This window comes from Amphibalanus amphitrite, unplaced genomic scaffold (genome assembly GCF_019059575.1).
Source record: "Amphibalanus amphitrite isolate SeventyFive unplaced genomic scaffold, NRLGWU_Aamphi_draft 001635F_arrow, whole genome shotgun sequence".
Classification (NCBI taxonomy): Eukaryota; Metazoa; Arthropoda; class Thecostraca; order Balanomorpha; family Balanidae; genus Amphibalanus; species Amphibalanus amphitrite.
In genome coordinates this window covers 56,006-71,576 of record NW_024883128.1, presented here as the reverse complement: position 1 = coordinate 71,576, position 15,571 = coordinate 56,006, and the positions used below count along the sequence as shown (strand labels likewise).

At 48.4% G+C, this 15,571-nt stretch overlaps 1 protein-coding gene across 1 annotated transcript; it reads left to right on the top strand.

Annotated features, from left to right (window-relative positions):
- The first annotated feature begins 4,125 nt into the window (after positions 1-4,125).
- Positions 4,126-14,890, top strand: LOC122374289. The gene is made up of 7 exons (XM_043352942.1): positions 4,126-4,266; positions 7,401-7,481; positions 10,456-10,560; positions 11,850-11,985; positions 12,223-12,356; positions 12,770-12,931; positions 14,407-14,890. Exons 2-7 carry the CDS (start codon positions 7,415-7,417, stop codon positions 14,601-14,603), a joined length of 801 nt encoding a protein of 266 aa, XP_043208877.1. The 5' UTR covers positions 4,126-4,266; positions 7,401-7,414; the 3' UTR covers positions 14,604-14,890.
- The last annotated feature ends 681 nt before the right edge of the window (positions 14,891-15,571 follow it).

The following is a 15,571-nucleotide window of genomic DNA, read 5'->3' as shown; positions in this document are numbered from 1 at the left end:
CTTCGAAAATTTCTGAAAACCTCAACTGGCCTATGATAGTTCAGCCGAACTTTTGAGGCGACAGACTTTACTAAACCCCAACCCGGCATCTGAGGGGTCACAACTCCGTGTCCCTCTGAGGGCCGCAACACATGTTTCTTATGTCCCTAACAACGTAGGGTCCTTAAGGATTCGACACAGACCCCGACGGTTCACACTGTTATTCGAGGGCTCCAGGCTCACCCTGGGCCTAGTCTCTTAGCGCCCGCCGCCCACACTGGCTTCTGAAAGCTCGTGTGCCCTAAAGGGCTTTCTGGGCCCACCTTAGGCTCGGAAAGCCCTAAAGCACCACATACACGTAAATATTTGGGGTGACCCACGCCGAGCTCCGGGATCCTAAGCAGGCTTCTGAGAGTCCACACTGACCCTCAGTGGCCTGAAATGGCCTGGAAGTCGCAATCCTATCTCTAAGGGATCCCTTGCCGCTATGCCGTGCGTAACTTTTGGTTCCGTTAAATATTTTTGGTCGCGTTTGCAGCGCTTCCCTTCACTCGAAAAACCAGAAACTTTTTGTTCACACTTGAGTGAACAAAACACTTTTTCTCACTGCAAGGATGAATGATGTACTTCCGATTCACACTTCCGACATTCTCTCTCAGTCTCCGCCGAATGCCCAATTCTTAGCTACAATCGGCGGCTGGGATAAGCCCTATGCATTTCACGTAAAACCTCGGCATGCATGCGTGAATGGAGGTTTTAGCGAGGTGATCCGATTCAAATGGAGCGTTTTTCACCTTCTTCTGGGTAATGATCATGAGCGACGAGAGTCTGCACAGGGGCCCTCTGCAGTGCGTCGGCAATCGCAGCCACTGTAATTCTAACGGTCGTTTTTGTCCAGAAATTTCAAAATTTTGATTTTTTTTGTAAAAAATACATGCTATAGCTAGAAGGAAAACTTTGTCACCATCGGATTCCTCGCACCATTGCGCGTCGAATGATATGTAAAACGAGTGAGTAACGGCTGTGGAAAGGCAAGATTTAACACAAAACTTGATTTTGCCCCCCCAACCGAAAATGTCTGGCGACGCCTATGTGCTAGAGCGATGAAAACACTTTAGATGTGTTCAGCTCGACGATACGGATCGACTGATATGCAACATGACCCTTTCCGGTCAGGTCATGACCTTGACCTGAGGTCAAATTTTCAAGTTGACCTTTCAAGGTCAAGTTATAGTTCATTCGATGCGTCTTGACGAGAGGAACACGATGCCGGTAAAAGTAAGCTCGTACAAGGCTTGGGTCAAAAGTTATTGCAGAAAAATTGTTTCCGAAAAAATCGGCTATTTTTGCAGTTTTTGCCCCCTGCAGGCAAAACCGTTGACGTTAGGTCAAATCTGAGAGATTTATTCAGAAAGGGCGTTAATAGGGCTATCGAATGCGCTTTTCCGCGGCGCTGTAGCTCTATTGGTTCCCGAGTTATGCGTTGGCTTCTTGGAAATTGTCGACATTCGACCTGGAAATCGGCGAAATTTTGCCTTCAATGACCTCTGGTGACCTGACCTTTGACCTGACCAAAAAATTGACTGAAGTGATTTCCTCATTATTTTTGACGTTCTTTCGAACGCCGCCTTCCGCGTATCGCTACGTGGCCCAGGAGCCGAGTTAGAAGGGGGTGTTCAAACACCCCCCCCCCTCCCCAGCAGGGCGTGGAAATCCAGGACCCCCAGCCGGGCGCGGGTTAAACCTTTGGGGTACTCGAGGGTGGAGGCTTACTGTTAGCTTCTCGATGGCATGATAAAGCCTTGATCATCAACGAAGCAAAGCTAAAGACAACCTGTTCGTAACGGGTTGGGCCAAATGCTTTCAAGACCAGTCGACTTGTGTTGCCGGAACAGTTTGGACACCGCCCGTCTGCTGCCTTGAACTGTCGGTGGGTGCACCGATCTCGGTGCCCCCCGAGGGCCGGCCTGGCACCGCTGCAGACGCACGCACCGGCAGTGATCGGGCTAGGTCGCCCACCTTCCCCTTCCCCTCCCCTTCACCCGGCATCTGATTGTGGCCGTGAACCCAAACTGCCTTACTACGTGTCAGTGGGCACTGGAGATGTCAATCACGGGTACCAATGTTGTGGAATGCTTACCAATAGTAAACTGACATGAGGTTGATGTTTGATATTTGACCTTAAAAAACATTTGGCGTCTTGGGGTTTTATAAATTTTTAATCAGGGGTGCTCGGAATTCGATAAAAAGTTGATATTTTTTCCATTTTTCAAAAGATTAATATCCAAGAGATGCTAGCATAGCATTTGGCTTTTCAATGCTAAAGTTTTGTCATAAAGGAACTCAGTCCAAAGTTGGCATTGCTATGAATTTAATAAGTTTTATTTATGAAGTTGTTTTAGTTTTGACAGTTTTGTTTGAGTCCGGCTGGCATTTATTTGGTTTGGTATTCTACTTTTTAACCATCTGTAGGTACTTGGCATAATTAGTTGGTAGCGTTGACCAGCGATGCTAGTATAGGCTCTGCCTCTAACGTATCCTAGTTTTGCTTATTTACCCTCTTTAATTTTTGGCAACCTACGAAGTATCATTGTTAATTGCCTAGTCCTTTCCCTTTTCAATTTCTTATTCAGCCTCTCGCAAAACAACCACTCTTGTCCGGTATCGTGCTCCAAGTGCCGATATTAGCAATTTGCAAGCACGATCGCTAGGTGCATGCAAAGACGCTCAATAAAATACGGAACCCAAGGTCAGCTAAGGTGTCGCACCTGCGAGAATCCGGCTCCCAGGGCTCCCAGGTCCGTCTTCGGCCGATAGGGACTGACACCAGATACATATGGATGGGCCACATCAGATGACGTCAGGTTCATGCGCATCAAAAGTTGTTATACAATTCACATGCACCACAAAAAACGCACAGACATTGCAGTGTGGCTATGTACATGTTTAGGTATGCGTGAGCAGTGTGCGCTGCGGGTATGGTGATCTATGCACCATGTTCACACCAATCATTTTTACAATTAGGTATGTACAGCAAATGTATTCATCAGTAGGTATACGAGCTTTGCAGATTGAAGTTGAAATATGCAAATGAGTTCCCGGACCCGGAATCCCCGCGGCTGCGAGAACGGCTCGATTTTTGGCCAGTCATGCTCGCTGCTCACGTCAATGACCGCGCTGCGGACACGGACGGTGACGTCACACGATGAATGGTCCTTCGATGACGTCACTTGTGCAGGTGAGCTCCTCCGCTGCACCCAGCTCCTGTGGGATCGGTGGGGCCAATTCCACGAGTGGACCCAACTTCTAACTCCTTCTAACTCCTTCTAACTCCTTCTAACTCCTTTTGTTACCGAGCAGTTTGCGATTTGCCGTCGTCCCTAACTGAACTAGAGTTTCGGAAAAACGAGCTTATGTACCGAAATTGCGGCAACTGCTGCTTAATTCTAAGGCTTAAGGTCAACCGATGGCCTCTGGGCTCTGAGGTCACTATTTTTTTGGTAGGTGTACCTAGCTTTGTATGTGTGTTGGGAGAGGGTGTGAGCGAAAACGCACATTCAGGTTTTTCTCGCGCCATTGCCAAACGCTGCAAGATTTTCAGCTCAAATGCGGCTACTTTTTTTTAAAATATTATTTGCGCACATTCTGACAAAAAAAGCCAGAACGTTACTAGAGCGGAATAAATGCTCTCGACAGAACGTTTTTTTTTACCCTGCCTCAGAACACTTCGCGATCACGACACAACAAGGCTTTTCACAGAACGATGAGAACAACTTAAGTTCACTCTATGCATATTTTCATCAGTGTATGCACAATATCTGTATCTCAGAATTTGTATATCTCTGTGACCCGATATCAGGTCAGATTCATTATTTTACATTACAAATACAGACCTATAGGAAAATATTGAAATGCGTCCTTCTTCCAGCAAAAAAGTCAAAACCACTCAGCATGCGCCGTATTATGACATATTATCTCATCTGTACTGACTTAGGTGCCATTTACTGACAGGGCACCTGGGAAAGGTCAGCTGAGGTCACGTGTTGCTATCAATAACTTTTTTGCCGATAAATCACGGTACGGTGGAGCTACCGGGTGCAGTGGAAGGGTTCGTGGTGTGACTGTCATCAGCCGGTCTCGGTCGACCTCTGGCGGCTCCGGCACGCCACCGCTGCCGTGGACACGACAAGGGGCAAGAAACGGTGGCTGCCGGGGCGCACTTCCTGCTCGGCGCGCCGGCGCCACTGGCGCGCGCGCGCGCCCTCCCCAACGACCGGCAGCGGCAAGGTCAGTTGCAAAGCAGTCTGGGGTACGCCGAACTCGCAGATTGGTATCCAGGGGCTGTCATATTCCAGGATGCGCTCCTCTTGCCGAATTCAATAAGGTAATAAGCCCCTTCAGCGCAGTGAGAGTGAAGTGATTCCGACCATATGAACTGTCAGTTTTTACTGCGCGAGATTCAACCGCCAAGTGGTGTTCATTGACCTCCGGCACTGAGCCTGTTGATTAGTTGTTAATTTTGTTTTAACCTTCGCCCAGTGGGGGAGGGGCGTTTTTGGCCATACCTTCCAGTTTTTTGCGTATATAAAGAAAACCGCGGAGCACAGCGCCGCGAAATTTGGTATAGCTTATGATGCATCAATTTTGCATCGTGTGTGAAATTTTGGACCCCAGTTCACCTTATGTAACCATGCCACTAAAAAATAATCTTTGTGATTCTGTCATTCCTACAGTTTGCATATCAGAAGTTTGAAATCCATTGGAAAATCAGTTTCAACAAATTGTGTACCTCGGAATTTTGATATCGGTGACCTAAGTTCAGGTCAACTTTGCGACCTCTCCATTATAAGTCAATGGGAAAAATTGAAATGCTTTTCTTTTGGCCGAAAACACCCTCAAACATCGGGATACGGGTGAGCATAGCACATTGAACCGGAAAATTGCACCTGTGACCCCTTATAACCCTCGCCGGCACAGGCCATTTTGCGTCCTTCGACGGCACAACGGGGGGGGGGGGTTGGTACGACCCCCCTCGCGTTTGGCCCCTGATCGAGCTAGAGCTTTGCGAATAAAAAACGAGCGTGCCGCCCGTCACGAGAGGAAGCCGATGATACCCAATTTTAAGGTCCTAGGTTTTAACAGGTCAGGTCAATGACCCGAAAACCGGGAAAATCGGGACCTGTTAAAGTGTGACTGCTTTGTGGTTTTCCGGGGTGCTGATCACGAATATCGTATTAGTTTTGATCAGAGATGATGTCTTTAAGCATTTAGACCAGTTCGGGTCAGGTCAGGTCAGGTCAACCGGTAGGGGTTGTGACGGGTATTCGTAATACGTGTCAACCGCCTCTAACAGCTTCGTAACATGTCACGAAGGCACCAAACCTACTTAGTAAATGTTCAAATAGTTGCTAAATTCGAATTCAGCTCCAAAAACTAGCCTAGAAACATGTAAAACTCGAAAAAGTGAACCGAGGTCACCCGAGGTCACCAAAGGTCAATGACCTGACCTGACCTTCGGGTGACCTTGACACCAACCCTTATGTATGGGAGCAACATCAAATAACATGTTTGAACGTTTGAAACCACGAAAAGCTTGCAAACGCGCGGCTAATGCGAGCCGACATATACGCCGAATCGCGATTCCGGCCAAACATGGTCTCAGAAAAGAGGTCACAGGTCAAAGGTCAGTTGGGTCAGGGTCATGAAATTTTCAGGGTAGGTGTAAAATTGATCAATGCGAGGGTACTGAAAGTTTCGTCGCGATCAGCCGCTTTTTACGCCAGTTATTCGCGAAAAATAGCTGCTAAAATCCGAAAAATTTTAGCTGGGGTTGCATCAACGCCGGCACAGGGGGGGGGGGCCCCCCCTGTGCCGGCGAGGGTTAAGAGCTTGAGGTCATCCCAGGTCATGAAACGTCTACAACAGCTTTTTGACAATGACTTAAGATAGAAGCATGTGCTATAGCGCTGAATACACCAAGAATGTGTTCAGCTCAACAATACGAATCGAATGATATGCAAAATAACATTTTCTCTGACCTTGACCTGGGTCAAATTTCTAAGTTGACTTTTTCAGGTCAACTTGTAGTTCAATCGACGCGTCTCGACGAGACCAATGCGATGCCGGTAAAATCAATCAGCGTCATACAAGGTTGGAGTCAAAAGAAATAATACAAAAAGACGTTTCCATAAAAACGTCAAATTTTGATAATTTTTGCCCTCTGGAGTCAAAACTGTTGACCTAAGGTCAAACATGAGAACACGTTTCAGAAAGCTCTTTGAAGGAGCAATCGAATGCGCTTTTTCGCAGTGCTGTAGTGCTGTAAGCAGTGGGTCCATATCATCAATATCATTAATTGAGCATGCCCTTTGAATCATGTGAGTATACTGACCCATAAAACATGTTCCGCACATGTCCTGTTCAATAGTTTGTTTTTGGTACCCTGACCTGACCTGACATTGACTTTGACCTTTGCATGGTATCCTACACATTATACAATGCATCTTGTCTTGGTAGCCTCATTTTGGGTGATTAATCCGTCTATTCTCCGCTAATTTGGCTCCAAAGCCAGCATTGTAGAAAATCGCAGTTTTTACATTCGATCTGACCTTGACCTGAACTCTGCCCTTTTTAGGCAAAAGAAAAAAATGTGATCCAAAGATTCGTTTTGTTTAGAGCTTTCTGTTGTCGTTTCCCCTTTCTTTCTACGGCGATCCGTTCGAAAGTTAGACGAGGGTTGCAGATTGCAGAACCTGCCCCTTCCCCTCCCAGCAGGGCGCGTTCGGCTGAAGACCCCATCGCGGAGCGGGGTTTGATCATTCAGTCAGGAAAGAGTGACACATTACTTTCCTGATAATCTTGTTCCTTACATAATTTCAGTCGAAGAATTCATCTATCCAACGGGCTACGTAACAATTACATAAGGAACATGGTTCAATACATACACTATACAGGTATAAGCCTCAAGGAAATAAAATTTTGCAGGGCAAGCTTGTCACGCCTTGAGGTCAAAGAAAGTTTAAACCTCGCAGTGATAGCGGAGGTGACTCCAACGGACCCCCTCCCCTTTACGTTAAACGCTGTACGAAGCCAATGCCGGCGAGGCTTCAGGCATTTGTCTTTGAGTGTAGTGCCCAAGCATAAGATCCTTCGGTAAGCCTAAATATCACACCTGGATCAAATTTTGCACTGAAAGAGAAATGCAATATAGGTTAGCGCTGATAATTGACCCCATGACAGCAGCCTGCGGCAGTCAATGAGTCGCTCCGCTGCCGGCCTGGCTGGCTGGGCCTTCACGGGGTCGGCCGTGGTCAGGTCGTGTGCAGTGTACGTATATTGGGCATACGGCCGACCTTGGCTGCCGGCGGTGATAAAAGGCCGTGTGGGACGCGCGCCGGCACCGGTGGCGGCACTTTCTCCAGGGAGGCGGCGCACGATGGAGCTCCCGACTGCTGTGAGCACGCTGGCAGCGCTGGCCGCCCTGCTGCTCGTCCGCCAAACAGGTGCGTGTCGGGGTATTTTTTTTGTTTTATTTTGCTTCCCGCGTCAGAGTGTCACTAACCGTGTGCTGCCTGCAGTAGCCGGCAGGGTCCCTTCAGAGGGAGCTGCTGCAACGAATGGCGCCTACAGGTGACTTACATTAACGCTTACTTCGCCTTTCCAATCACCCCTTTACTTTTTACTTACCCTACACCTGAAATCATTCAGGAGGCAAAGTATGGAATCGTGGCATATCGGATGCGTAATTTGACGAAAAGCTGTGCAGTTGTTTGGTGCAACAGCTTACACTGAATTTACCACCATCATGCATAGTATGTGAAGTTTGTATTGACTAAATGCTAAATGGCTTTGCGGTTATGAATGTCATCATGATTCATGATCATGTCAGCATCAGCATATCTTCTTCAGAAATAGCTGTACCTCAAAACGCATCTATTTCAAACTCCCTCGTAACAACAAGGACCAGAGGCCTGCCAAACATTAAAGTTAAACAATTAACTCCAGTCGTCTTAGGGAGAGGATTGTTTATCTCCTGATTTAAGGCTTGGCGCAAATTAAACTGTCACTTTTCCTCCTCCTCCTCCTCCTCCTCCTCCTCCTCCTCCTCCTCCTCCTCCTCCTCCTCCTCCTCCTCCTCCTCCTCCTCCTCCTCCTCCTCCTCCTCCTCCTCCTCCTCCTCCTCCTCCTCGTCCTCGTCCTCGTCCTCCTCCTCCTCCTCCTCCTCCTCATCGTCATCATCAAATTCATCACTCACCATCAGCAGCAGCAGCAGTAGCATCATTTACTATCATCATCATCTCCACTTTCATCAAATAACACATGAATAAACAAAATAAAATAAACTAGAGCTGGCGCAAGGGAGTTGCCACTGATTTGCGTGCGATTATGAAGCAACGCGGTAAATGCCGCATAATCCGCACCATAAGCTGCTGACTAGCACAAAGGTGGCAACAGTCGAGTGATCTGCCTTGACCTCACACTTGAAACCGAAGTATCGGTGTCGAAACGGGCCATTTGACGCAATGCAGGCCTGCCAGCGGCGTGCGCGGCAGCAGTGCAGGCTCGTGCTGCTGGAACCGCCACCGGCACCGGCAGCAGCGCGATCGGCGAGGAAGTGTGAAGGTCGCTCTGGGTCGCACCGGAGCCCTCTCGACCTGCCACCAAGGTCGGTGCCCGCGGGCATCCCTGAGGCCAGGTCACTCGCCCCTCCTCTCCGTGTTGATAGGCGTGTCGACGATGTTTCCGCTCGAGCACGCCGCGAGTCGTCTCATGATGTACGCGAGGTATGCCGGGGTCGTGAGTCGACTGTTGTGATTCACGAACCGTGAACCGTGAGCTCTGAGCCGTGATTAGTGGACGTAAATCGTGACTCGTGGCCTGGCGTAGCCTCGGCCGCGTCACGGCTTGCGGCCAGTGGCACGTCGCTCGGAATTAGATGGCGCATCTGGGCCAAGGCGGCGACGGCTCCCGTGGTCGAACGCGCGCCAGAAATGATGAACAGGCTTCGGAGAATGGGAGAGGCGGATACGCTTGGATAAACGAAATGTAAATGTGAATACTGTAAACAAGTTTCTAGCTGACCTAGCCGATCACAGTGGCTTACAGTTCACCGTCAGCGGCACTTCTGTGATCGAATGATTCACTTCAAAGGATATTTGCCTAAGCGCATCATGTTCTTCTTCAGTTTGTCTTTGTTCGTGGTCGGTAATTTGAATAAGTCCGTCGAAGGTCACAAGGTCATGAGGAGGTCATCATGTGACCTTCAGCGTCAGCCAGTGTCCTGTTCCTACTTCAGATGCTGCTGCTGACAGCATGCAAACTAATGCGACTAGCTGGTGACTGTGGCATTAGCATATGCCAAAGACGGAATCTGATATCAACTGCTACGTCAATGGAATTAGGGACTATTACGCCGCAAATACAAAGTAAGATTCGACATTTGCGCCATGTTGCATAACATTTGTTAACCAATATGACAGGCATTCAACGAGATGCCTTTGGCGTTTGAAAACCTTTCAACAAAACAACGATTTGACGTTGGAAGTATTTTGAGATGTTTTAAATTGGAAGGGACAATTCAAAGCCATCGGTAAAAGATGCAGACAAATATTCCTATTGCATAGGATATGATTATGCAATACCTGCATGCCTAGCTATTTGACTTTACCGCTTTGTAATATCTCCTAAGCTGAGTAATTTACCGGCAAAATGTCCAATCGTTGACCCTATCCCTCGACCTCGCTTCCCATCCTTCCCACAGAGACAGAGATCATCACTCCTACACTTTCGGCGCCGTAAAGTGCACTTCACACAATCAGCTCCGCTGAACGTTGCGCACTCCCGCACACTCTCCCGCATCCTGCGACCTGTGACGGTGCGTGAGGCGGGATTGACGCGCCGGTGACCGAATCGGCGCGCCACCGGCTCTGTTTCGTCACCGAGCGAGCCGTCGAGGCGCCGCGCCGCCGGTTACCGTTGGCACACGCCGCCCCGAGCGGTCGGACCGGCCGCGCCCCACTACGGCAGTGGACTCCGCTGTGGAGCTGGTGGGAGTGGTCGAAGGCTGTGACAAGGCTGAATCTGTGTGACACGTGTAGTTAAAAGTGCTAAGTGATAACGATCAAGATAGAGCGCCTAGCAGCAAGCGTTTCAATCTCCGTAGTCGGTTGTGAATGTGGACCGGCTTTGCTCAATGAATACCTGTAATACTGCGTCGAATATGTCGAATACCTTTGCAAAAGGCAAAAGTTCTGGGGAAAGTTCAGTTTCTAAAACTACGAGTGAACTACGTAAGACTCGTATGTGACATTCCCAAAAAAATGTAAGCATTCTACGTAGCATCACAAAACTTTTGCCAATTTTTCCTGAGCCCTCTGCATGTTTGAACGCGGGTCTTCTCGACGGCGGGTCTTCTCTCGGTGCCGATTTGTCCGCTGAGGTGTACGCGTGTCCATTGACGTGTCCATGTGTCCGCAGGCGGACAGCTGTCCCCCGGGGAGTCGTGTCCAGCCGGGGACCGCCAGCAGCTCAGCGGGTGCCTGTCGGCTGCTCTGGAGCGCCTCCGACCCTTCTTCAGAAGCGGTAAGTCGCCAGCGATGAACCGAAATCATTAATAGTAATGGGGAATGAGAATTTAATTTATAGGAATGAGGAATGGCGACCAAACAGCCCTAGTCATCACAGGCAATACCTTTATTTTCAAAATTATTCAAGTATGCTGCTCTCAGTATCCGTCGATAAATCTATTGTTTCCTGGCGATGGAAATGAACCATTTTCATAAACGCACATAACATCCCAAATTCTGACACTTTACGCAAAAACGCAAAATCGAATTGGCAAAAAATCGGGAAATCAGCACAAATAACTTTGCTGAGTTAGCAAAATTTCTAATTAATAACACGATATCGAAACTGAGCTCACCAAGCCAGTCGAGGGCCCCGTGAGCTCGCATAAGGTAGTTTCCAGGAACGATCGTGACATTCAAGTATCATGCATCAGTCGGATGCCGGGTGCGGTATCAGCCAAAGTTGCAGGACTTCGAGCACGGCTGGCTTGCGCAACAATCATCTATTGACGTGCGAGCCGCACATTTTGAACATTCATTCACTGATAATGCGATTGTGGATGTAGGTAAGCTGCAGTCTATGCGGTTTTTCTGCAGGTCCTGGCATCGATCCGGCTGGCTGGCCCGGTTGGGTCTGTTGAGCCTGCCCTAGAATATCTCCGGCTTGCGTAATGGGGTTAGCGAGGCATGCGGTCAAGGACGAGCATCTGTAGGTACTTACTCAGTGTACATATGTGCCTTACACCGCGTCACGGGAGAAGACCGTAAACATGAAGCCCACAAAACCGAAAACCAGTTTAATCTCGTGATTTATTACTGGTTCAAGACGACTGATGGCGCTTGTACGTACCTGCGAGAGGTATATGTGTAGTTGCACGCCAAGCTTTCTGAATTGTTGTTAGGCAGAACAGATCCACTGAATGTGCAGGTCTTCGAACTCTGTATCTGTAAAAATACCAACAAGTCAGTCGACTATAACCTTGGGCTGGAATTTTATTGCTATTAGCGATTATAGCGACGCCAACATACCTACGATTATCTTGATTGATACCATCAATAAGTATGCATGTACTACCAATAGATACAGCAAATTTTGTCTCGTCAAATTATTCCGCGATACCCAAATCAGCAGCTAACGGATCGGGGACTGCGCAAACAAGCTCTGCTTAACGTGGGATGCCGGACAAAGACAATATATCAAAATCATTGTTACTAAATTTCATCTAAAAGCCTCTCGTCTTCGAACGAACTCTTTTGTGACCTCTTCAGCAGCTCTTCTTGACCCTTTTTGTCTTCGTTTTCCAGGCATTCCCGAGAACAACATCCCACCGGGCGACCCGCTGACCCTGGAGCAGGTCAACTTCCGCGACGGACCGCTGGAGGCCCAGTACACCGACGTCGTCGTCAGGGGGTTCTCCGCCTTCGTGCTGCACAGCCTGGAGTGAGTGAGCATCAGCGCTCGCCGCTCAGCATGGCGTATGCGGTGCTGTAGCTTTCATTAAAGGTATTAGTTTGTGAGTCCTTCCAAAAGAGCAAAAGTGCGTCATACTTCACTGGAATCTCTGCGACTCCCTCTGACCGCGAATGACCCGATCTTCCCCTCCGCGTGACTTGAGCTGACCCGTGCTCTGTGCCTCCGTGTGAATAGAATCTGACTGACCTCACCCGTTCTCCCCAGCGTGGATCCGTTCGGCCGGCGGCTGACGTTCAACTTGACCGTGCCGGTGGCGAACCTGGCCGGCCGCTACAACGTCAAGGGCAACATCCTGGGCGCCACCATCAGCAGCCGTGGCACGTTCGCCTCGGAAATTCGTAAGTCGTAATGTTTTTGCAATGTATCGTAATATATTCATAATACCTATATGTACGAAAACGGACGACTCAATCGCGAATATGCGCGGGATGCTGCAAACAATGGGCGCAAAAGTGAAGCTGCAGGACAGCGGTGGTTCCACTTCCAACATTACCGCCGTTACCCCTCTCAACCGTTTTGTATGTGATATACTGTTTTAGGTACCGCAATTTTGATACCGAAACCCATATACCCAATGCCGTGTGAAACTCCGATTTATCCATTGAAGTTTTAAATGAGCTGCGAATATATATGTGATAATATGCCTATTGCCTACTTATATTATTTGTTATCTGCATGAAACAGCTATTGGCCTATATCAGTTCATGAAACCGACGATCGACACATTATCTCATTTCACTGTTGCCCCCAGAAACTGTGGAGATCCTTGGATTCGGTGAGCTTGGTTTGCGCCAGTCACCGGACGGCCTGTCAGACCACGTGCAGGCCACCAACCTTCGAGTGAAGCTGGATATTGGCCCCACGCATCACCAGATCAACTACGAGGCCAACTCGGAACGTGACCGAGTCATAGGTGGGTTCACACTTCACATACAGGGACGAAGTCACCGGTTATGGGTGGGGCGACGTATGCAGGTCAAGGGAGTATACATCGTTAAAGGTGAAACGCACTGATCCATTAGAACAGAACAAGGTTGTGTGCGCCACGTGATTTGAAGGCGCTACAGTGATAACAGCTTTTCAAGAAGAAAGCACTGGGCAGTGAGAGTAAGCAAACAATAAATACAATAAACCCGCGCCCCACTGGGGTCTGCGTATAACACGCCCTACTGGGGGGGGGGGGGGCTATTCATAGCCCCCCCTCCTAACTCCGAAACTACTGGGCCGATCGTCAAAATTCAAACGGCGTCTGATAGCCCCGGAAAAACTGTCGAGCGAAACCTAATTTCATTGACCTCGAGGCCACCGATGACGTCACAGGTCAGGTCAAAGTAAAAATTATTAGCATTTTGCTTGTTCACGTTTTGGGCTCTGGCCGCCGTCTCACAAGTCAGATCAGGCTCATTTTTGGATCACACACTCGTGAACAAATGCTCTAGATACCCCGAGGGTACCAAACTTGTACTTTGATTTTCAGGTCAAGGTCAGGTCATCACAGGTCACGAAAATATTATGTCATGCGTCGGTCACGTGACACATGTTTTATGGTCCATTTAGGCCAGAGATTTCGAATGTGATGTCGTCTGTGTCATTCGAGGTCATTTTGAGTCGAATTTAGCTTAGGTCAGGTCACTTTCAGGTCAAAAAAGGTCAAATTTTGAAGTTAAAATTTTTCAACAAAAAAGGTGTCTAATGGAAGCAGTTTGAGCTCAGGAACACGATGGTGCTATTTATATTGGCGTACTATGTCAAATACGTGCTGAAAAATTGATTTGAAAAATTAATAATTGTGAATTATTTGCAATAATGCGTAAAACTTGGCCATTTTTGAAGATATTTAGCTAAAACTTGCTAGAGTTAGTCATAATAATGCGTTCTATCACATATATTCCGGTTTTTTCGAAAAGTCAAAAACTTTTTGAAAAAAATGTAAAAAAATAAATTTTGGATTTTATTATATCAAATTTTCGAAATTTTCAAAATTTCGAAAATCCGAGATAGCAGTTTGATAGCGCAGTCTATTCTGAGTCCTCTCATGCAAAGAAATTGGATCTAGCTTAAAAACTGAGCTCTTGGGAGCGATTGCCGTGGTTCAATGTTTTGCGTCGAAATCGGCCGAACATGACGTCACTCTGACGTCATTTCCGGCCGACCTATGGTAGCTACGAAGTTAAAATTTTGACACAAGGTGTCAAATTGATGCAGCCGAAGGTACTGAAAGTTTGGCGTCGATAAGTCAAGCGGTTTGGAAGTTATCGCAGAAAAACGGGAGGGGGGGCTATAAATAGCCCCCCCCCCCAGTGGGGCGCGGGTAAATGAGGGATCAGTTCCCAAAAGCCGCCCTTGCTATCCGATAGTTCGCTAAAATGTTGTGTGTGATCATTACAGGTGAAACTGTCCGCAAGCTAGTCACGAGAAACGACAAGATTCTGCTGCGGGACGTTTGGCCCGAGATCGAGACCAAGGTGGCGGAGGTGATGTCGCGGCTGGTGAACCAGGTGCTGACTATCATCCCGGTCAGCTCGGCCGCCAGCGGCGTCGGGCCGGCGCAGGGGGCGCTCCAGGCGCGAGGTTTCGCCGGATAAGTGCAGGCAGCACGGTCGCGCTGCTGCTTCAGCAGGCGTGCAGCGGACGCTGTCCCGAGACGTTTTCACTGTGATTTTTATAGCGAGCCAGCGACTGAACGCGCTCCTGCTGCTAGGGGCGATTTGCGGATACATGTTACGGCTATGAGCCAATTCGCTGCTTTTCATGCGATGTGTGAGAGGAGCAAGGAATGTGTGCGCTTGCGCAATGTGTCCACGGTCTTGTGTCCACTGCGTTTTTGGGAATTAGCAGCCTGATCGATAAATGAAGAGTTATCCCAAATGTCTACGTTATTTGAAAAGTGGTCTCTTCACTTATTAACACCGAACACGCGCACCGACGGGGGTCTGCGCCAACTTAGTACCGACGGGGGGCCGATGACCGACCCCCCCCCCCTGGGATCTCGAGAACGAAGCAAGATAGCGACAAGCGGTAAACGGCATCGGATACGCACGGACAAGGTCTACAATTTTTACAAAGGTCATTTTCAGGTCAAGTCAAATATGACGTCACAGGGGTCGAAAAAGTCAAAATGGCGACGCTAGATAAGGAGAGTTTTTCTCGAATAACTTTCGAATTAGTCAAGATAGGAACAAACTAAGGTTATCATCGTGATCCTCTCGTCAATCCGCATCGAATGATACATACGTTGAACTCGAAAGATCAAGGTCAAAGGTTGACCTCAGGTTACGTGACCTCGAGGTCATCATGTATATCATTCGATGCGTCTTGACAAGCTGAACACAATGAGACCATCCGCGCGGCTGTATCTTGTTCCTGTACGGAGTAATTGGCAAAAAACCTTTGGTGACCTTTGATGACGTCACATGACTTTACAGCTGCCCAACAGCAAAACAGACCTCAAGATAGTGAAGGTTGATCGTATATGAGGTCATGTATGGTATATGGGGCCATTCCAACCCGTTTTAGTGGTAAAAACAGGGAGTTGGTTCCCCCCCCCCCCCAT

Excerpts from the sequence above, each read along its gene's own strand:
- LOC122374289 (XM_043352942.1), top strand. The coding sequence starts at position 7,415 with ATGGAGCTCCCGACTGCTGTGAGCACGCTGGCAGCGCTGGCCGCCCTG. Across the intron at positions 10,561-11,849 it reads CCGACCCTTCTTCAGAAGCG|GCATTCCCGAGAACAACATC; the intron begins GTAAGTCGCCAG and ends TTCGTTTTCCAG. Across the intron at positions 12,932-14,406 it reads GGAACGTGACCGAGTCATAG|GTGAAACTGTCCGCAAGCTA; the intron begins GTGGGTTCACAC and ends TGATCATTACAG.